The 22901-nt window shown below is 41.4% G+C and overlaps 1 protein-coding gene across 1 annotated transcript in view; it reads right to left on the bottom strand.

The window, feature by feature from the left end:
* ADGRV1 (adhesion G protein-coupled receptor V1) overlaps window positions 1-22901 on the bottom strand; it is a gene marked incomplete at both ends in the record, with an annotated part of 447718 nt that overhangs the window by 119299 nt on the left and 305518 nt on the right. Inside the window, one exon of the mRNA XM_080925101.1 lies at window positions 21543-21721. Within this exon, the coding sequence (XP_080781227.1) occupies window positions 21543-21721 (179 nt within the window). The remainder of the gene's footprint in view (window positions 1-21542; window positions 21722-22901) is intronic.

Here is a 22901-nt window from a genome sequence, read left to right on the forward strand (position 1 = left end):
AATGCCCATCATTTTCTGATTTACTCTGTAAGCCAGGCAGGCCTTGAGCTGGTGAAGATCCATTCATTGCCTTCACTTCTGAGTGCTGGCATGTGCCACTATGCTAGGCCAAAATTCTGATAGTTTTATTTTCTTTTCCCTCCCCTGAACCCATGTACCTGAATAATATAGACGGATACACACCACACCACCCGCACACACAATATGAGAAAATTAAGGGCGTATATGTGAACATGCTCTTACAGGAATTGTTTATCCACTTCATTCAATACATTAAGAACTGAGCAGAGCTGGGAAGCTGGCTCAGTGGTTAAGAGCACTGACTGCTCTTCCAGATGTCTTGAGTTCAACTCACAAGAAACACATGGTGGCTCACAACCATCTGTAATGGGATCAGATACCCTCTTCTAGTGTGTCTGAAGACACCTACAGTGTACTTATACATAAAATAAGGATTTTTTTAAAAAAATAATTGAGTGTGTCTTCATAAACATTCATTACTTAACTCTAGGCAAAGAAATGACTAATCAATCTCTCATTTGCTATTGAAGATGGAAAAAAGAGAAAAGGAAACCTTAAATTTACTTTTTTTTTAAATGCTCAAAACTTATAGCTTTAAGAGAAGAAAATTTTTGAATATTTTTCAGTATTTGCAGTCAATCAGTATTTATTATATGGTAGAGCAAATGCTAGCTTGTGTGCACATTTAGAATAAAACTTTGCCTCTAAGTCCCCCCACACATATCTTATTTCCTGTTAAAAGTGTAATCAGTGAGTGAACCTTACAGTTCTCCTAAACTCCACATAGACCTTGTGTGATTCCAGTTCTTTCCCGGGGTCACGGTGTGTACCCCAGGTCTGCAGCTGAGTCACACTGCTGGACTTTTTGCAACCATATTACAGGAAACACTCAATCACACAAGGTCTATGTGGAGCTTAGGAGTACTGTATGATAAAGATGAACAGCGCTAGAAATTATAAAGTAATATGAAAATACTCAGTGATGTTCATCATGGAAGACTGTGAAGGAGAAACAAACTTAGGATACAAGGAGCCAAAAGATGGTCCAGGAAAAGTGCTGCTTCCACTTGTGACACCCTCTACAGCCAGAGGTGTTGTGAATATGCTAATAAGCCTTTGGGGTTATTTTACTATAAAATCTCACAGGGGGAGAATTGGCGAGAATTCTCTATTTCCTTAACAAGAATCACAGCAATACTACAAACAAGGGTGACATCTGTGATGATTAATCTTACTTGATTAATCTTACTGCCTTAAGTAATAATGATCCATTGCTTAACTTTCTCTATATGATGTACTGCCAACTGAAACCATGTTAAGCGATAGTGACAAAGAACAGAAAGATGGTGAAGATTGATATGCTCTGAAGGAAAAGGCAGAGCACAGATGATGTGAAGGACAAATGGACAACAGAAAAAGGTAGTTTAAGTGAAAAAAAGAACAGGAGCGAGAAGCAGAAGAGGAGTGGGGAGGGAGAGCTGATATGAAGGATGCTTGAGAAAGCTTTGTGAAATCTTACTGTTCTGTAATGGTGCGTGAGTGTGTGTGTGTGTGTGTGTGTGTGTGTGTGTGTGTGTGTGTGTTTGTATGTGTTCATAACAAAGAGTTTAATTAAAATTACTCTGAACATGGGATAATTTTTCCCCAGTGCTAGTTGGAAGACCTCTTTGCTTGAGCTGATGACTCAAGTTGTATTGGAAACCCATAAAAAGACATAAGCAATTGCACTGTCCTTAGTTGCCCACTGGAACGTGACAGTAAGACTGTATTGATGAACACACACCGCACTTGGACTGCAGGACCTGGAGAAATCCAAGTGGCACCGACTGCAGAGCTTCTATCCAGTTGGCCAACTTTTACAGTAACAGAAGATTTTATGAGGGCTGTTGGGTGTAGGGTCACCAAAAGTCTTAAGTAGCTGGGAATGCTGGAAGCTATAATAGTAACTGTGGCAGGACATTCCCATCAGTATGATAGTGGCATTAATATTGCGGGTGAAGCCAAGTGCTTTAGGATTGCACTTAAGGCCCGTTTACAGGAGGAGATATGCTTGATACTGTAAATCTAGCCAAGAATCTATGTGGGGAGCTAAAAGACCCAGGAGTAAGCCTAGGGTTACTACACTGCTGTCTTAGTTAGGATCACTAGTGCCATGATGAAACCCCATAACCAATGCAATCTGGGGAGGAAAAGGTTAATTTGCCTCATACTGTTCATCATGAAACAAGGTCAGGACAGAAACAGGAGCAGAACAGGAACCTCAAAGCAGGAGACAGTGCAGAAATGAAAAGGAATGTTGCTCACTGGCTTGCTCATCATAGTTTGCTCAGCCTGCATTCTTATAGAAGCCAGGACCATCAGCCCAGGATGGTACCACTTACAATGGTCTAGGGCCCTCCCTCATCAATCACTAATCAAGAAAATGGCTTATAGCCATATCTTATAGAGGCATTTTCTCAGTTGATAGTTCCTCTTTTCAGATAACTGTAGTATGGGTTCAGTTGTATTTATGTGCATAGCTTACTGTAGCTCTCTGACCTCACCAGAGACGTTCCTTTGTACGGTGGACAATGATGAACACAGGGACTCACAGCTGGTCAAAGTGCAGTGGATAAGTCTCTGTGGAATGGCTACAAATGGGACATTCATAACATACTCCTCTCAAAGGCTCAGGGGCCATTTTGGAAGAAGGTGCAGAAAGATTATAGACATCAAGTGGTTGGACAGGACCAGAGCAAAGCAGTATCTTTCTGGAGATGATCAAGCGGCTGTCCTCATGAACTCAGAGCAACATGACTTGCTCACCAATCAAACCAGTCAACATTCTAACTCATGAAGGGAGTGGCTCAGGAGCACCGCCTCTATTTGAAGGGCTGCTGACAGTGGATGGATTGTGGTGGGAGGGGTGTCAATTTTCTCTTTCTTTATCTGGCATCTGCTAGTTCACCATAGCCTGGTGGGTGGCCTTCCACTCAGGTGTATATGTGTCACACCAACTAGACTGGTACAAAGCAGGAGGTTCGTGGGATGTGGGGGTGTACCTGGAAGGTAAGGGGAGTAAATATGATCACATGTATTATTTACATGTATGAAATTAAAAAGTATTTTAATACGAAGAAAGCATAGAGACAAGAGTTATGGAGGAAAGCCTGGATGTGCACTTAACAGGTAATATTAAAACAACCAGGCCGTTTTCCTGGATTTCATATGCTTATGGCATTTGTTGGACTGATTAATGTAAAATTTATTGTGATTTTTTTTTCTCTCTGAAAAATACTTATTTTCCTACGTTCTTTCAAATTTCTGATTCTGAATACTTTTATGATGGTTCTTCGGGTTATAGAAGGCTTTATCCCTCCAAAGCCTCTGTGCGTCTTAGATTTATCCCCCATAGGTATCACAGGGAGAGTGCTATGTCTCCAGTATAAAATATAAGCATACTTACCCCGTAATACCTTCAAAGATGTGAAACATTTAAACACAATAACACTGGTATGTAGATGAGACTTACTCACTCTGTAGCACTGTTATTCCACTGTTACTCCACTGTTACTCCACTGTTACTCCACTGCTACTCCACTGTTACTCCACTGCTACTCCACTGCTACTCCACTGTTGCTCCACTGTTACTCCACTGTTACTCCACTGTTGCTCCACTGTTGCTCCACTGTTGCTCCACTGTTGCTCCACTGTTACTCCACTGTTGCTCCACTGTTGCTCCACTGTTGCTCCACTGTTACTCCAGGGTGAGTAAGCATAAAAATCCAGGTTTTAAGTAGCTATTAAAGTCTAACTGCTTGGGAGCAATAAAATGCACCAGCTGCTGGGTATAATGGTTGAAAAAAATGTCTTTTGGGGGAACTTTAAGTCTCTGGAGAGTTTTACACAGGTTTGTGTTTTAAAGTGAACTGTCAAACAGTGTAGGGGGCACATCTGGAATCCTGGCAGCCAGTGCTTAGGAGCTGGAAGCAGGAGGGTCATGAGCCAATCCTTGGCTGTGTGGGCGAGCTCCAGGCCAGCCTGGCATCCCTGCAGCTGCTTCTGAACAAGCAAATGAGCTGTAGTGATGTCTAGGAAAAAGTGTTAGCTGGCAGGGTCAGTGATAAAACAGTGGGGAGGGGAGGAGGGGGAGGGGAAGGAGGAGGAGGAGAAGGAGGAGGAGGGGAAGGAGGAGGAGGAGGAAGAGGGAGAGAAGGGGAGGAGGAGGGGGAGGAAGAGAAGGGGAGGAGGAGGGGGAGGAGGAGGAGAAGGAGGAGGAGGAGAAAGAGGGAGAGAAGGGGAGGAGGAGGGGGAGGAAGAGAAGGGGAGGAGGAGGGGAAGGAGGAGGGGGGAGGAGGAGGAGAAGAAAAAGAAGGAAAAGGAAGAGGAAGAGGAAAAAGAGAAAGAGGAGGAGGAGAAAGAGAAGAAGGAGAAGGAAAAGGAAGAGGAAGAGGAAAAGGAGAAAGAGGAGGAGGAGAAGGAGGAAGAGGAGAAAGAGAAGGGGAGGAGGAGAAGGAGGAAGTTCAAAACATAAGCAGTTATTTCCCCCCACAACAGTAGATAGTAACAGCAAACAACATTGAATGACAATAGTTTCATATAATTTTAAGATATATTTTGAAATCTCCATCAAATTTATAAGAACCTAGTACTATCATTTTTTCTGTTAGTAAATGGAAATCTTCAATTATTCATCAAGTGTTACATGCTATTTTAGTAACAACTAGGAGTTGGTCACTTTCTCTCCCTCCGTCTTCCAGTCCCTCCTCCGCTCCTTACATCTCTTGCTCACTTTCTCTGACATGGGGACTGCAGGGAAGCATTCTCCCTCTGGGCCACAATTCCATCCAACAGCTGGAGGCAAAGAAAAGACATCGGCTGGACAGTTTGTTGAGCATTACTTTAAAATCAGCATAGATGAGCTTAGAGAGTTCAAGTGAACTTGGAGGGACACAGACAGTGTCCACCTCATGCTGTACTTTTAAAACATCCTTTGAAATGTATATACGCATGCATGTATGTATGTATGTTGTATGTATGTATTTAGAGTTTGCAACATCTTAATTATGGACCTAAATTACACAATTGAAAGAACTTTAGATTTTATTCAATTTCTAGACAAGCACTGATTCTTCAGGTTGATGCTCACAGGTCTCCCTCAGGCTCACCTGAAGATAGCCATACTTTGTCTGCTGGACTTTACTTTTACAGAAGATCTCTCTTTCTCCCTCCCCCCCCCCTCTCTCTCTCTCGCTCTCTCTCTCCCTCTCTCCCTCTCTCTCCCTCTCTCCCCCCTCTCTCCCTCTCTCTCTCCCTCTCTCCTCCCTCTCTCTCTCCCTCTCCCCCCTCTCTCCCTCTCTCTCTCCCTCTCTCTCTCCCTCTCCTCCCTCTCTCCCTCTCTCTCTCCCTCTCCCTCTCCCCCCTCTCTCCCTCTCTCTCTCCCTCTCTCCCCCTCTCCCTCTCCCTCCCTCCCTCTCTCCCCCTCTCTCCCTCTCTCCCCCCCTCTCCCTCTCCCTCTCTCTCTCTCTCTCTCTCTCTCTCTCTCTCTCTCTCTCCCTCTCTCTCTCTCTCTTTCTCTCTCCCCCCTCTCTCCTCTCCCCTTTCTCCTTTTCCTCCCCTCCCACCCATGCTTCTACCCCTCCTCTCTCCCTGTAGGATTCTCTTTACTCCAGCATCCTCTTAACCAGCTTAGACTCTTCTCCTAAAACCCCACTGTCTTCTTGTACTTAGCTTTAGCTTTATAATAACAAAAAATGACCTGTTAAATCAACATGGTTTATATATATTTATAAACCAATCACAAATGAACTCAGCCACAACTACTTCACTATTTTATCCTTAAGAAAACCACAAAAGAATGGGACAAGAGTCCCAGTGTCTGCAGTATTATTGCTATAATTAGTGTTATTGCTATTAGTATTATTACATTAGTACCACATATGCATGAGAAGCTGGTGACTTTATCCTGATTTTCTTTCTAAATACTCCAAAGGAATTTAGCAATTAAACTATTTCGGATTGTTTTTAGGGGGGTGATTCAAAATTAAATTTACATAACTGAGAATATTTGTTTAGTTTCTCATTTATTTTGAATTGTCAAATTGACTGACCTTTCACATTCTTTAATATCAGTTCAACTAGTCCTCTTGTATTTCAGTATTACTCAGGCAACAAAAAAAGTAAAGATATTTAGATCACTACATGCTTTCTTTTTAAAATTATTTTATTGGATATTTTCTGTATTTACATTTCAAATGTTATTACCTTTCCCCCTTCCAGTCCCCCCTCCCCCTTCACTTGCTTCCATGAAGGTGCTCCCCCTCCTAATCACCCTCTCCACCTCAGTGTCTTGGCATTCCCCTACACTTGGAAAATATACCTTCGCTGGATCAAAGGCCTCTCCCATTGATGCCAGACACTGCTGTCCTCTGCTACATGTGCACCTGGAGCCATGGGTCTCTCCATGTGTGCTCATGTATGCACTCACTGATAAGCAGATACTAGCCCCAAAAGCTCTGAATACCCAAGAAACAATTCACAGACCTTATGAAGCTCACAAAGAAGTAAGACCAGAATGTGGATGCCTCAGTTCTTCTTAGAAGGGAGAACAAAACACTCACTGGAGGAAATTCAAAGTCAAACAGAGGAGCAGGGATTGGAGACAAGATCATCCAGAGACGGCCTCACCTGGGGGTCTACTCCATATGCAGCCACCAAACCCAAGCACTATTGCTGATGCCAAGTAGTGCTTACTGGCAGAAACCAGATATGGATGTCTCCTCATAGGCTCTGCCAGAGTCATGCAGATACAGCTGAGCTAACCATTGGACTGAACACAGGGACCCCAATGAAGGAGCTAGAGAAAGGACTGAAGGAGATGAAAGGGTGTGTAACCTCATGAGAAGAACAACATTATCAACCAACCAAATCCTCCACAACTCCCAGGGACTAAAACACTATATGTTTTCTTAATCAACTCGTTTCTCTAAAATTTCAAGACTTTTGCAGGTAGCTGTTTCCTCCCTTCCAACAAAAGATGCTTTCTGTTAGATACCAAATCATAGGGCAATGTATACTGTCAGCACCTTTTCTTCAAACATTGGCAAGGACTTTCTGAAAAGGACTACAATGGCCTAGGGATAAATTTAAAAACTGACAAATAGGATTATGTAAGATCTTAAAAAGATTTTGCATAACAGATGAAACACATTCAAAAGCCACCAGAGAGGATGGAAGAAAATCTAGGCTAGTGTACATTGGAGTAAAGACTAATATCTGAAATACATGAAGAACTCAAAAATCAAATTCCAAGAAAGCTAACAATCTTCTCCAATAAAAATGCTAATGAGCAGACGTTGTTCTCAAAAGATAAAGTACAAATGGACATTCAAATGTATGAAAAAGTGTTCAATATCCGTAGTCAACAGAGAAACTCAAATTAACAGTATGCCAGGAGTCTACGCCAGTCTAGCCAGCATACCTAGATAACCAATGTCTGAGGATTATGGACTGAGAGCCCTTATACACTGTCTGTGGGACAGGATTCAGACCCAGGACAGGCAGCAGAGGTGCATATTTAACATACCAAAGCAGACCTGACCTCCGACTCTCCCAGCTTGGCTTCCCCTCCCCCAGAAGCTCTTCCCATGTAATCCAACATCTCAGTGCCCCCACACCCACCATATTCCCCTCTCTCTGCATCTTGTGTGCATGTTCCTTTTCTCTTTCTTCTCTTTCCTTCCCCATGGAAACTTCCCTACTCCCCCCATTCCTTGGGAACAGTGAGCCGGTGTGAGAGCTACCCCCCCAATAACCCTGTCTTTGTACTTTAATTTGACTTGAATTTGATCATTTCATCAACCGAGAATAGATATCAACTCCTTTAAGGCTGGGTGGGGGAATATTGTGGAATTGGGAATGGAAAAGAGACAAAGAATGTACGAGCCAGAAGGTGGGAGGGAATGTGAAGTGACATCTGACCTCTGCCCTTGAACCCTCAGCAGCAGTTACTGTGCGGGCCTCTAACACTCCCTCCTGAACAGCAAGGGGCTTAAGGGACCTCATCATGCTCAGGGGAGCTTACATGGGGTTAATGGTGGGAGAGGTAGTTACATTCTTCAGTGATGTAGACACCGGTCGGGCAGCTTCTCTCAAGAAAATAACATTCCATTTATGCTCATGCAAGCAACCCTATTAAACACAATGAATCACAAGAAATGTACAAAAATCATTGAGAAGAATATCAGCAAAAGGGAAGAGAACAGAAGATATATAATCAAACCAAAATGAATAAACACACACACACCTTGATTATTACTGATGAGGAAGCTAAAGTATGGTGCTAAACACATACCTTTGACTAGTCTCTCATAAATTGGTAAAGAAGTATTAAATAGGTAAAATTGAAATGGTTTACCAGACAGAACCCACCATATTTGTAGACCTAAGGGATCACCATGGATAAGATATGCTTAGAACATATATTCTTTTAACCAAATTTTTACATTATAGAAGGAAAATTTATATAAAGATGCAAAAAAGGGAGATAAAATTTAACTTAATGGAAAACTAATACCAGGTCAATCTCTCTAACATACAATGTAAGGCAATAATATATTCCCTGAGAGTTTATGTAAAAGATAATAGCCAGAATAAATATGCTATTTAATATCAGAACAAATAAAACAAGTGAAGCTTACAACTGCACTAGGAACATGTAGGAACTATTGAGGTACAATAAATAAAAACACTGATAAAAGTTCAAGATGATATGACAGGGGAGAAAGAAACAAAGCCAAAGATGCCAGCTGCGGTTCAGAAAGTAAAGAATCCTTCAACACAAAGGAATAGAAAGATGTTTAGAAAAGTTTAAATGTCTGGATCACATGTATAAGGGAAATATACAAAAGATGGATAGGTTTAACTATAATTGAAAAGTGTAAGTCATGCTGGAGTAAGTATTTTCATAGAGGACTATGTAAGTGATAAACCCTCATAAAACAGAAGCATAAAACAAATGAAGAATATAAAGAACTGTGAAGAAAATGATCCATGGACCATATACACATAACAGTCCACTCACAGTGCATGCTCATTGTGGGGTTTTGTATATGCTTGGCCTAGGGAGTGGCACTATTAGGTGCAGCCTTGTTGGAATAGGTGTGTGTCACTGTGGGCATGGCCTTTAATACCCTCATCCTATCCTTATAGAAGCCTGTCTTCTGCTAGATGCCTTTTGAAAGAGGTAAAACTCTCAGCCCCTCCAGTCCCATGTCTGCCTGGACGCTGCCATGCTCCTGCCTTGATGATAATGGACTGTACCTCTGAACCTGTAAGCCAGGCCCCCAATTAAAGGTCATTCAAAGAGTTGCCTTGGTATGGTGTCTGTTCACAGCAGTTAAACCCTGACTACGACAGTCCTATAAAAACTAGGTCCAACAATAAGGCTGCATATACAGGTGTGAGAGCTAACGTGTTTAGTCCTTGCAACCGTAGAAGCATGCACTGTGGAGCTGTATGAAAAACACAAAGGAGAGAAAGCCTAAGGACAGTTGTTTGCTTTGTTGCTTTTCTGGGTGTGTCTGCAGAGAGTGTCTGCATGAGACTTTAAATTGTCAAACCGAGTAAAACAGGTCCTCAGCTTACCTGACTTCTCTGGCACATTTTCAGAACTGATTGGTTCCCACAACAGGCAAATAAGAAATTTTTTTCTGTTCACACACATACATATTCTGTAGGGCCGTTCCTCTGAAAGCCCCAAGAAAACACACCATATTTACCTATCAAATTATAAAGCTAATGAAAATCATATCCTATCCCTGCTGTGTGCCATGTAACTGTTGCTGACAAGCAATGTTACCAGGACTGAAAATGCTTGATGTGTCCAGATGCTAGCCTGACAAATTCAGTATTTCTAAAGGTATTATTCTTCAATCTATAATTTCAGTTCAGGGAAACTGATGAAGACATGTAACAGCAAATGTACTGCAGGCCCTGGGAACAGTAAAACTGAACATTTCTTAGGTGCTTCCCGGCCATTTGATAGTGAACCCCATTTTTAATAGGGTTACTGGCTGATTTTGTGTCATCTTGTGACACAAGTTGAAGTTATCACACAGAAAGGAGCCTCAGTTGAGAATATGCCTCCATGAGATCCAGCTGTAAAGTATTTTCTCAAGGGGGAAGGGCCCAGCTCATCATGGTTGGTGCCATCCCTGGGCTGGTAGACCTGGGTTCTGTAAGAAAGCAGGCTGAGAAAGCCATGGGAAGCAAGCCAGTAAGTAGCATCCCTCCATGGCCTCTGCATCAGCTCCTGCTTCCTGACCTGCTTGAATTCCAGTCCTGACTTCCTTTGGTGATGAACAGCAATGTGGAAATGTAAGCTGAATAAACCCTTTCCTCCCCAACTTGCTGCTTGGTCATGATGTTTTGTGCAAGAATACAAACCCTGACTAAAAAAAATTATTTGATTATCTATCTGGTATGTAACTTCTTGAGTTCTTCATATATATTAGATATTACCCAGCTAATCAAATGTAGGATTGGTAAAGATCTTTTCCCAATCTGTTGGTTGCTATTTTGTCCTATTGACAGTGTTGTTTGCCTTACAGAAGCTTTGCAATTTTATGAGGTCCCATTTGTTGATTATTGATCTTAAAGAATAAGCCATTGGTGTTCTGTTCAAGAAATTTTTCCATGTGCCCATGTGTTCAAGGCTCTTCCCCATTTTCTCTTCTATTAGTTTCAGTATATCTGGTTTTATGTGGAGTTCCTTAATCCACTTCGACTTGAGCTTTGTACAGGGAGATAAGAATGGATCAAATCACATTCTTCTACATGCTGAGTGCCACTTGGAACAGCACCATTTATTGAAAATGCTCTTTTTTTCCACTGGATGATTTTAGCTCTTTTGTCAACGATCAAGTGACCATAGGTGTATGGGTTCATTTCTTGTTCAATTCTATTCCATTGATCTATCTTTCTGTCTCTGTACCAGTACTATACAGTTTTTATCACTATTGCTCTGTAATACAGCTTGAGGTCAGGAATGGTGATTCCCCCAGACGTTTTTATTGTTGAGAATAGTTTTCACTATACTGGGTTTTTTTTTTTTTTGTTATTCCAAATGAAGTTGCAAATTGTTCTAACTCAATAAAGAATTGAGTTGGAATTTTGATGGGGATTGCATTGAATCTGTAGATTGCTTTTGGTAAGATGGCCATTTTTACTATGTTGATCCTTCCAATCCATGAGCATGGGACATCTTTTCATCTTCTGAGATCCTCTTTAATTTCTTTCTTCAGAGACTTGAAGTTCTGGAAATCGGTCTGGTGGTTCCTCAGAAAACTGGACATAGTGCTACCTGAGGACCAAGCTATACAACTCCTGGGCATATACCTAAATTATAATCCAACATATAACAAAGACACATGCTCCCCTATGTTTATAGCAGCCTTATTTATACTAGCCAGGAGCTGGAAAGAACCCAGATGTCCTTCAACAGAGGAATGGATACAGAAATTGTGGTACATTTACACAATGGAGTTCTACTTGGTTATCAGAAACAATGACTTCATGAAATTCTTAGGCAAATGGATGGAACTAGAAAATACCACCCTGAGTGAGGTAACTCAATCACAAAACAAAAACAACAGAAAACAAAACAAAACAAAAAAAACAAACAAAAAACCCACACACGCTAGGCACTCAATGATAGTGAATATTAGCCCCATAACTTGGATTACCTAATATACAATTCACAAACTACAAGAAGCTCAAGGAGGATGAAGACCAAAGTATGGATGCTTCAGTGCTTCTTGGAGTGGGGAAGAAAAGTATTGACGGGGAAATGCAGAGGCAAAGTGTGGAGCAGAGACAGAAAAAAAGGTCATCCAGTGATTGCCCCATATACAGTGAAGATAGCCCGTATACAGTCACCAAACCCAGATAATATTGTGGGTTCCAAGAAGTGCATGTTGACAGAAGCCTGACATAACTGTCTCCTAAGATGCTCTGCCAGAGCCTAACAAATACAGAGGCAGATGCTTGCAGCCAACCATTGAAGTGAGAATGGGGCCCCCAATGGAGAAGTTAGAGGAAAGACTGGAGGAAGTAAAGGGGGTTGCAACCCCATAAGAACAACAATATCAACCAACCAGACAACCCAGAGCTCCCAGGGATTAAACACTATCCAAAGAGCACATACACATAGAGGGACCCATGGTTCCAGCTGCACATGTACGAGAGGATGGCCTTGTTGGGCATTAATGCAAGGAGAAGCCCTTGGTCCTCCCAAGGCTTGATGCCCCAGTGTAGGGGGATGTTAGGGTGGGGAGGCAGGAGGGAGTGGGTGGGTAGTGGAGCATCCTCTTAGAAGCAGGGGAAGGGGGGATGGGATGGGGGGTTCTGGAAGGGAAACCAGAAAATGGGATAACATTTGAAATGTAAATTCAAAAAATATCCAATAAAAAGAAAGAAATATAAAAATTATATAGTCAAACTGGGTGGTGGTAGGTGGGGGTGGGGCAGATAATAGAGCCCAGTGATGAAAAATGTGAAATGCACTTGATAAATTCTACCCTGAGACTGAGCCAGACAGAATGTGGACTTGATGTCACTCTACTGATAATTTGAATGACTACGCGAAATAAAAAGGACGTGGGATTTCTCTATCCCAGTGCAGTCTCACAGACCAAAAACAGACAAAAGTAGACAGACACAGTCTAGTGACTAGAAGTGCTGAGGCTTGGATGATGAAGGCAAACTCAATTCCTCTGTCAGCCGTTTCTAAAACAGTGATGTGTAAGGAGAGCATGCCCTGCTTCTCAGGAGGAGTTAGGCTCATGCTGTCCCCCAAGCAGCAACAGAGCAGATAACAGACCCCACAGGCTTAGTCAGGCCTCTGACTCAGCAGCACTGTGCGTGAACTAATCATATCCTGCTTGGCAAACTGTACTTGTGTAATCTCCTTTTGCGTTGCAGACGTGTAGAACAGAACTTCCCGTCTAAACAACCCCTTTGCTTCTTAAATGACAGGGGTTGTGGTTCCAAACGAGAGTCTCTGATTGCAAAATACTGTCTAATGGTGAGTTCCTAAAAATGAAAAAATGACTAAGTTTTTTATTTAATGCGTAGAACTGTTAATGAAAATCAGGTGATAGGCAACCCTACAAAAGTCCCTTTAGTTCACAACTGCTTGTTTTGCAATATTCTCGTCCACTTGGTGTTTCAAATGCCTATGAAGTTAGCACGATGAAAGAAGGAGCAGCCACTAGTTCTTGATACTGCCTCCAGATAATTAGAAAGGAACACAGTCTGAGATGGGCAACACACACTTTCTTCATTGTGACCTCAGGGAAACCGATTTAAATATTTTCCACATGTTAACTATGCTACCCTCACAGATAGAAAATTAAATTGGCACACAAAATAATTCTCTAAAATAGTTCAACAGTTCACCTTATATAGTAAAATATAAATTTCTATTAAAAAGTAATGTCAATAAAGAATAAAAGTTTAAGAAAAAATAGTTCTAATACATCCTATCATCTTACTTCTAATAATAGGGAAAAAAGAACACAAAAAGAAATTAAAATAATTTTTAATTACTAAAGTTTCAAATATTTGAAAAACAATGAGACAAATTAAACTATAGGGCTGAATAATTAAAGGAAGAAATGAAAATGCTAAATAAATCAATGGGATATTACTTAAAGTCACAGGATGACATGACATAATTAAGAACACAGAGGCAGATGCTCACAGCCAACCCTGGACTGAAAACGGTTGAATTATTATAATTCCAATGGAGGAATTAGAGAAAGGACTGAAGGAGCCGGAGGGGTTTTCAAGCCCATAAAATAGTATCAACCAACCAGAACCCCCAGAGCTCCTAGAGACTAAACCACCAACCAAAGTGCACGCATGGAGTGACCCATGGCTCCAGCTGCATATGTGTCAGAGGATGGAATTGTCTGGCATCAATGGGAAGAGAAGCCCTTGGTCCAGTGAAGACTCCTTTTCCCAGTGTAGGAGAGGTGAGAGGGAGGGTAGGTGAACACTCTCATAGAGGCAGGGGAAGGGGATTTTAATATTTTGGAATCCATGGTGATTTTATTCAATACCATCACACTCCACACTGGAGCACTGAGCCTTCACAGAGCTAAGGGAATCTCCTCACACTGATGCCCATAAGGCCATCCTCTGCTACGTATGCTACTGGAGCCATGGGTCCCTCCATGTGTGCTCTTTGGATGGTAGTTTAGTCTCTGGGAGCTCTGGGGGGTTTGGTTGGTTGATATCATTGTTCTTTCTAAGGGGTTACAAACCCCTTTGCCTCCTTCAGTTCTTTCTCTAACTCCTCCATTGGGGACTCCATTCTTACTTCAGTGGTTGATTGAAAGCATCCGACTCTGTATTTCTCAGGCTCTGGCAGAGCCTCTCAGGAGACAGCTATATCAGACTCCTGTCAGCATGCACTTCTTGGCATCCAAATATTGTCTGGGTTTGGTGACTGTGTATGGGATGGATCTCCAGGTGCGACAGTCTCTGGATGACCTTTTTTTCAGTCTCTGCTCTACATTTTGTTTCTGTATTTCCTCCTGTGAATATTTTGTTCCCCCTTCTAAGAAGGACTGAAGCATCTGCTCTTTGGTCTTTCATCTTTCGAGCTTTATGTGGTCTGTGGATGTATTTTGGGTATTCCAAACTTTGGGGCTAGTATCCAGTTATTAGTGAGTGCATATCATGTGTGTATTTTTGTGATTAGGATACCTCACTCAGGATGATATCTTCTGGTTCCATCCATTTGCCTAAGAATTTCATGAAGTCGTTGTTTTTAACAGATGAGTAGTGTACCACATTTTCTATATCCATTCATCTGTTGAAGGACATCTAAGTTTCTTATACCTTCTTATTACAAATAAGGCTATGAACATAGCAGAGCATGTGTCCTTGTTATATGTTGGAGTATCATTTAGGTTTATGTCTAGGAGTGGTATAGCTCGGTTCTCAGATAGTACTATGTCCAGTTTTCTGAGGAACCACCAGACTAATTTTCAGAGTGGTTGTACCAGCTTGTAATCCCACCAACATTGGAGGAGTGTTCCTCTTTCTCCAAATTCTTGTCAGCATCTGCTGTCACCCAAGTTTTTGATCTTAGCCATTCAGACTGGTGTGAAGTGGAATCTTGGGGTTGTTTTGATATGCATTTCCCTGGTGGCTAAGGATGTTAAACATTTCTTTGGGTGTTTCTCAGCCATTCGATATTCTTCAGGTGAGAATTCTATGTTTAGCTCTGCCTCCCAGGTTTATTTGATTCTCTGGAGTCTAATTTCTTGAGTTCTTTGCACATATTGGATATTAGCCCTCTATCAGATGTAGGATTGGTAAAGTAATCCACTATATAAACAAGCTCAAAGGAAAAAAACCAGATGATCATCTTATTAGATGATGAGAAAGCATTTGACAAAATTCAACACCCCTTTATGTTAAAAGTATTGGACAGATCAGAAATTCAAGGCCCATACTTAAAGACAGTAAAAGCAACATGCAGCAAGCCAGCTGCCAACATCAAATTAAACAGAGAAAAACTTGAAGCAATCCCACTAAAATCAGGGACTACACAAGGCTGTCCACTCTCCCCCTACCTATTCAATATAATACTTGAAGTCCTAGGTAGAGCAACTAGACAACAAAAAGAGATCAAAGGAATACAATTTGAAAAGGAGAAAGTCAAAATATCACTATTTGCAAATGGTTTGATAGTATACTTAAGTGATTTCAAAAATTCCAGCAGAGAACTTCTAAACCTGATAAACAATTTCAGCAAAGTGATTGAATATAAAATTGACTCAAATCAGTAGCCTTCCTCCACTCAAAAGACAAACAGGCTGAGAAAAAAAAAATAGGGAAATGACACCCTTCACAATAATCAAAAACAACATAAAATACCTTGGTGTGACTCTAACTAAGGAAATGAAAGATCTGTAAGACAAAAACTTCAAGTCTTTGAAGAAAGAACTTAAAGAAGATTTCAGAAGATGGAAAGATCTCCCATGTTCATGGATTGGCAAGAATAATACTGTAAAAAATGGTCATCTTGCCAAAAGCAATCTATAGATTCAATGTAATCTTTATCAAGATTCCAAATCAATTTTTCATAGAGTTGGAAAAAGAAATTTGCACATTCATTTGGAACAACAACAACAACCAAAAGAAAAAGAAAAAAAAAACAGGATAGCAAAAACTGTTCTCAACAATAAAAACCTTCTGGGGAATCACCATCCCTGACCTCAAGCTGTATTGCAGAGTAATTCTGATAAAAGCTGAATAGCATTGGTACAGAGACAGGAAAGTAGATCAATGGAATAAAATTGAAGACCCAGAAATAAACCCACACACCTATGGTCACTTGACCTTTGACAAAGGAGCTAAAAACATTCAATGGAAAAAGGACAGCCTCTTCAACAAATGGTGTTGGTTCAACTGGTGGTGAGCATGCAGAAGAATGCAAATCGATCCTTTCTTATCTCCTTGTACAAAGCTCAAGTCCAAGTGGATCAACGACCTCCAAATAAAATCCAGTACACTGAAACTAACAGAAGAGAAAGTAGGGAAGAGCCTTGAACACATAGGCACGGGGGAAATTTTCCTAAACAGAACACCAATGGCTTAGGCTCTAAGACCAAGAATGCACAAATGGGACCTCATAATTGCAAAGCTTCTGTAAGGCAAAGGACACTGTCCATAGGACAAAATGTACAGGTTGGGAAAAGATCTGGACTCATACTTTATTAACTATCATATAATGAGCAAGTACGGGAAATAGCAACAATTTTCCATGGACTGTCTTATCCTGATTACTACAAACAATATGTCAAAGAATATGATGGGAGGCACAGTTTCTGTTTAGCAACTGTGAACGTGTGTGTGCGCACGTACCCAAAGGTGACAGTACACACCCTAGGCCTATGATCCATCAAGAACCACTGACATCATTTCTATTAGATAGATAGCTACCCTTTTCAACTCTTAAACAACAAGTAAAACAGGCTTCCTACATTCATAATCATTTTACAATATTCTCAGAAGATATCATATTTCCTATAGAGAAAAAATTGCTTCTACTTAGTTCTAATTTAGATCATGAAGATATATACTCTATATTAACAACATCTTTCCTAATGGAGTTAGAAAATTAGATTGTTTCTGGGAACTGAACTATTTATAATATGAATAATTCCATTCAGGGGCAGGACGATGGGGTAGGTTAGAACCAAGATTTGTTAAAAGAATTTAAAGTAGATCATGAAACTAGGCTTCTAAGAACTCTTTACATAATCATAACTCAAGAAACATTTATCAAATGTGAACGGGCACCAAACACTCTGAAAGCACAAACAACTTATCACCATTATGTTTATTGTTTTTGCTATTATTGATATTTGTTAACATGTTATGCTTTTGCTGATTAGAGGAAACAATATTAAAACCAAGAACCCATGGCTGTACAGGTCCCAGGTCCCTGTGTAATGATATCAGAAGATACAAAAGCAACCTCTAATAATATCATTATACTCATAGATTAGTGCATTGCTCAACCCTGCTCAGAGAAGCCTCTTCTTGCAGATTGTTTTTCTTTTACCTGTAGCAACCAAAGGGCCGACCCAAGAAAAGTAGATGCTGACTTCTAAAGGTACCCAGGACCAGCCACTCAACTGAGAGCACCTTCAGATGCTAGGGGTAGTTAATGCCCCCACTCAATGGGGATTTACTTGCTTTTGCCACTCTCTGAGTTAAGTACCAATCCACCATAAGTTGTAGGGAGGGGCTTCTTCTAAGAGTGCATTTCCCCAGAAAGCCACAGTATTATCTGTCTCAATGGCCAAGGACCAAGTGTAGGTATATGTTCTGTTTTCTGTGCTGGGGAAAAAAAGCACATTTACAGCTTTATAGCTCTTTGGGCCTTTCTCCAAGTGAGGTTGTGTGAATTAGAAAGCTTCACCAATTCATTAGTCATGCCAAGCTAGACTTTGATCTCTTATACACAAAGAAAGATTAATTTCTTACAAGATTTGGTAACTCCTGTGGCATTTAAAATGTTTAGATATTTATCATTTGATAGCCTCCAGGTACATCACATTTTCTTAAACCAGTTGCTATTAGGTGAGGCAGGGAATACACAGGCAAGAGAAAGGCTGCAGAGAAGACGGGGAAATGGTGAGGGAGATGGAGAGAGATCAGTTATGCAGAGAGAGAGCATGAAAAATGTCCCTGAGTTCTCATTTGTGTAAATTTGCACTGGGCTGTTAAATGGTTTCCTTTTCCCAGTTCATCTCTTTCCACTCGAGGATAAGTCAAAGCCATCTCTTTTATTGGTCCATCCAACCATTATGCATCTGTGACCACACAGTGACCTCCAGGACACAAACACAGTTTGTGTACAGTATCGTTGACACAGTCACATTCATGATTGAGAATGAGTCTCCTATATAGATTAGAGGTGGCATGTTCCACACTGAAGACAGATACGCATAAAATTGAAGCTTAAGTTGTTACTCTGAAGAAAAGTGTCCCTAAGTAAAGGGACATAACTTGAGTTATGGAATATATAACCACTAAAGAATATATATAACATATATATAAAGAATAATATATAACACACGCTCATCTGCAAAGGGCAACAAAGGAGGGTAATTTAGAGCCATTTGAGTGACAATCTAAGAATGTAGATCAGCAGCACTGGACAGTCCTGGTGACATGTTGAACCCTGACCTGGAACGTTCTGAGATGCACAACTGGGTTAAGACAGCAACAGTGAGGCAGGGCAGGCTATTACAACACGGAGAACTTATGAAACGGAAGTGTGCTAGGCAACCCGCCAACGACAAAGTGCAGCTGTGGCGGCAGAACAGAAGATTTCAGTAAGATGTGCACTAGGAAAAGTTATTAAGAGTGGGGCTGGGAAGTATTTCCTGTTTGTAGGAAGTGGGCAAGGAGAGGCAGAGCCTCAAGTTCACAGCCCGGATGCCTGAGGGCCTAGGGTGCCTTCATGAGATTACACAGGTCAGGCCTCTGGAGGATGGATTCTTACTGGTTATATTTATTTATGAGTTATACAAAATAATGGGCTTCACTGTCAGCTTTTCACAGGGAGATATAATGTAGTTCCACGATTGCCCCATTCTCTCACATAACCCCCACGTCTTCATTCCTTTCTGCTCTTTCAATAGTCTCTCCTCTTCATGAACCTTTGCCACCAGTTTCTACTGTGAGAGAAGGCGTGTGACTCCCCTCTGTGTCAGGTTCCCACTGAGCTGTACAGTTCCTAGTTCTATCCAGGTTTTGGAAATGGTATGATTCGTTCTTCAGAGGTGAGTGATATTCCTCTCTGTCTATAGTACATTTGCTTCATCTGTTCATCTGACCATAGGCACTGACCTTACGATTTGGCTGCTGTGGGTGGGGCAGCGGCAGCAGAGGCAGGCCATTCGCTCCCTGTGCGCTGCCATCATCCTTCTGGTAGATATGCAGGGCGGGATAACTGTATACAGGAGCAATTCTATGCAGGGCAGGATAACTGTATACAGGAGCAATTCTATGCAGGGCAGGATAACTGTATACAGGAGCAATTCTATGCAGGGCAGGATAACTGTATACAGGAGCAATTCTATGCAGGGCAGGATAACTGTATACAGGAGCAATTCTATGCAGGGCAGGATAACTGTATACAGGAGCAATTCTATGCAGGGTGGGATAACTGTATACAGGAGCAATTCTATGCAGGGCAGGATAACTGTATACAGGAGCAATTCTAGCCTTGAGTTTTGAGGAACCTCCAAACTAGCTTTCATTGTAATTGAACTAACTCGTGTTTCTGCTGACAGTGTAAAAGGGTTTCCTTTCTCGGCCTTAGCAACATTTCTTCTTATTGCTTCCTTGAAGACGGTTGCTCTGGTTGGTATGAGTTGAAAAAACAACATCTCCACATATACTTAACTTGCTTTTCTACTGTTCATTTTTAAAATTCTAGATGCTGGTTAGCTTTGCACCTTTATGAAAAATATACATTTATCAGATGCCTGAATATGTAATAGGAAGGCATTAGATTTAGGCTATTAAAAAAGGCAAGCCACGGATAATGGTCGTCTAGCAACATTAGCTCACAATGTGTCTGAAGATGACACGCAGGCAAACAGACAACATTGGTGTTTTCAGTTATTCATTGTAACACCCTCTCAAAACATTACTTCCAAATTATAGAAATTAGTAAAAACTTTGGTTTGGGCTATCTTCAGTATATGCTATTCACCAATATATTACTACACACATACATACACACACATACACATATACATATACACACATACATACACATACATACACACATACATACACACACATACACACACACACACACACACACACACACACACACAGAATCTATCTTAAAAACCTAAATAGCCAAATAAAATACCTCGTATAATAATATTCACCCCCCCTCATCTGGGGCAACTAGAAAACACAGATTAAATCAAAAGAGAAGAAAGAACGTGTGTTTGAAGGCCCTGGCAGGCTGTTCTGGCCGCTCAATCTTGAGACCTCAGCATCTTGTGAAGAAGAGTTCTCTCAGATGGGCTCTGCATTCTGCACACCACATTCTCCCCCTAAGACCACTCACCAGTTCCTAACGGAGAGCAATTGCAGGTTTAGGATAGAAGTGGAGCTAATGAGTGGAGGGAGTTTAGGAACTTGAAAGAGCCAAAAGCCAAGTTTCGTACCATTCAGGAAAGAAAACTTGTAAGAACACAGTATGGGCCGGTGAGCTGGCCCAGTAGGTAAAGTTCGTCCTCTCAAGGGACAGTGGTAATTCAATCCCCAGGACGCAGAGGATGAAAGAGAGAACTGACTCCTTTATTGTTGATCTCTGACGTTTATTTGCAAGCTGTGGCTTGCTTGTGTGCACATCTATACATATACATGTGTGCACATACCTTCACCCCCACAATGCATATAACAAAACAATTACAATACAATACCACAAGAAAGTAGGTGCAAAGAAATTACCAAAATCTTTAGAAGTTTCCCCTCGAGGTATCTTCTGCTTCCTTGGAAGGTAACTTAAGGTGCAAAATAACATCCCAAAGGAAAATAAGATCCAAAATCAGATCCAAAAGGAAAACTAGGTGTGGGGTCCCAAGAGCACGGTTTCACAATGCTGTCTCCCAACATGCTAAGGAAGACATGACATTAGACCTCCCATGTTTTTTATGAAATCAACATGACCTTCAATTTGCCAAACTTCAGAGAACTAAGAGCTTTCACATAATAAAGCCTTAGAGGTTCAATTACAAAAATCTCCTCACAAGAAAGCGGTTCATAACTACCAAGCCATCGCCGTTCAGACAACTACAGCTTCTATCAGGAGACTTCAAGCTGGCGGGCTCTAACAGGATAATGGAGGCTTGCAATACTTTAATGCGAAGAACTAAGGTCGGCCCTTACGACTATAGGAAGTCGGCGCGATGCCCGGATATACTCACAGATCGCCGTGAATGAGTCCGTAGATCTGCGGCATGCTCTGGTGATAGATTCCTCTCAGGATAACTATGAGGAGGATGACCACGAACGACGGAAGCCCCCAGCTCAGAAGGCAGAAGAGCAGGCACCGCCTCTCCGCGCGTTCATCATTCACCACCAGCACGTACCAGAAGTTCACAGACTAGGGAAGGAAACGGATGGCCGGCTCCGCGTTAATGGGTAGCAAAGGGTAAAGGCCAGCTCCATTAAAACAGTTGGAGCTGTTTTTGTTTTAACCAAAGCATTCCTATCCTTCATAGCCGGGCATTGAAAAACAACTCTGGGAACATAAAAACATTTTGACTCATTGTCCTTTTTCTCTTCCGGACTTTGCTCGACCTTGAACTTTGTCATAATCGTCTGAGACTTTCTAGTGAATCTGACTCTGGGAAGACAAACACCAACATCTAAACCACCTTCCAACATGAACAAATTTGTGATGAGAATAAAAGAATCAATGGCTCTGGGCTTTTAAGAATTTATTTGTTCATTCATTCATTCATTCATTCATTCATTCATTCATTCATTCATGTTTGACACCTAATGCCTGAGAGGCAGTGCTCCTGTGTGTGGAGACTCCCATGAGGAGGGCCAGGCTGCATTTCAAGTGAGTGGGGTGGAGGGTGAGGATGGGGCTGTACTAAATCAAAACCACAATGTGACTATGAATGGAAAAAAATGCAAACATGGCCCACTCGGGAAAGACTACGGTCTGTTGTTTTTGTCTGTACTTCCTTGTTCATTCACTTGATTAACATTTACCGAGAGCGTAGTAAGTATCAGAGATGGGGTAGCCACTAAGAAGGGAGCGTTGAGACAGACAGGGAGGTATTTACTATCTTGAATCGTAGACGGCATCCGATAAGAGAAACATTTATCTTGTATTAAAACCGTATCACATGCCTTTGAGTTCTTAGGATAAAAGTGTATGTTAGGAAGCTATAGAACAGATTAGTTAGATGGGATAAGGAAATCAAAGCATGCCAGTCCTTCTACTGACTCCAGATACCATATCCAAGTCAAATCTGGAAGTTTTGTTTTCTGCCTTCTATCAATCTGCCCCTTGAGCAATGCCTCGCTTACATGTCATTTAGCACAGTAATGACATTGCCTGTCATATCATATTCCATAACCTTTACTCTCTGCAAAATTTGTCCTCCTCTAAGGTGGGCATGAATGCATTTCGCACATATGTGTGACTCGAGGAGAATATGTAGGTGAGTGGCCGCCCTGCTCAGGCTCTGCTCACTAATGCTTGCACGGTGACTGTCCAAGTACTGAGCACACACGCTCACCATCAGACACGTGATCAAGTTCTCATG

This window comes from Micromys minutus, assembly GCF_963924665.1.
Source record: "Micromys minutus genome assembly, chromosome: 11".
In the NCBI taxonomy this organism is placed as follows: domain Eukaryota; kingdom Metazoa; phylum Chordata; class Mammalia; order Rodentia; family Muridae; genus Micromys; species Micromys minutus.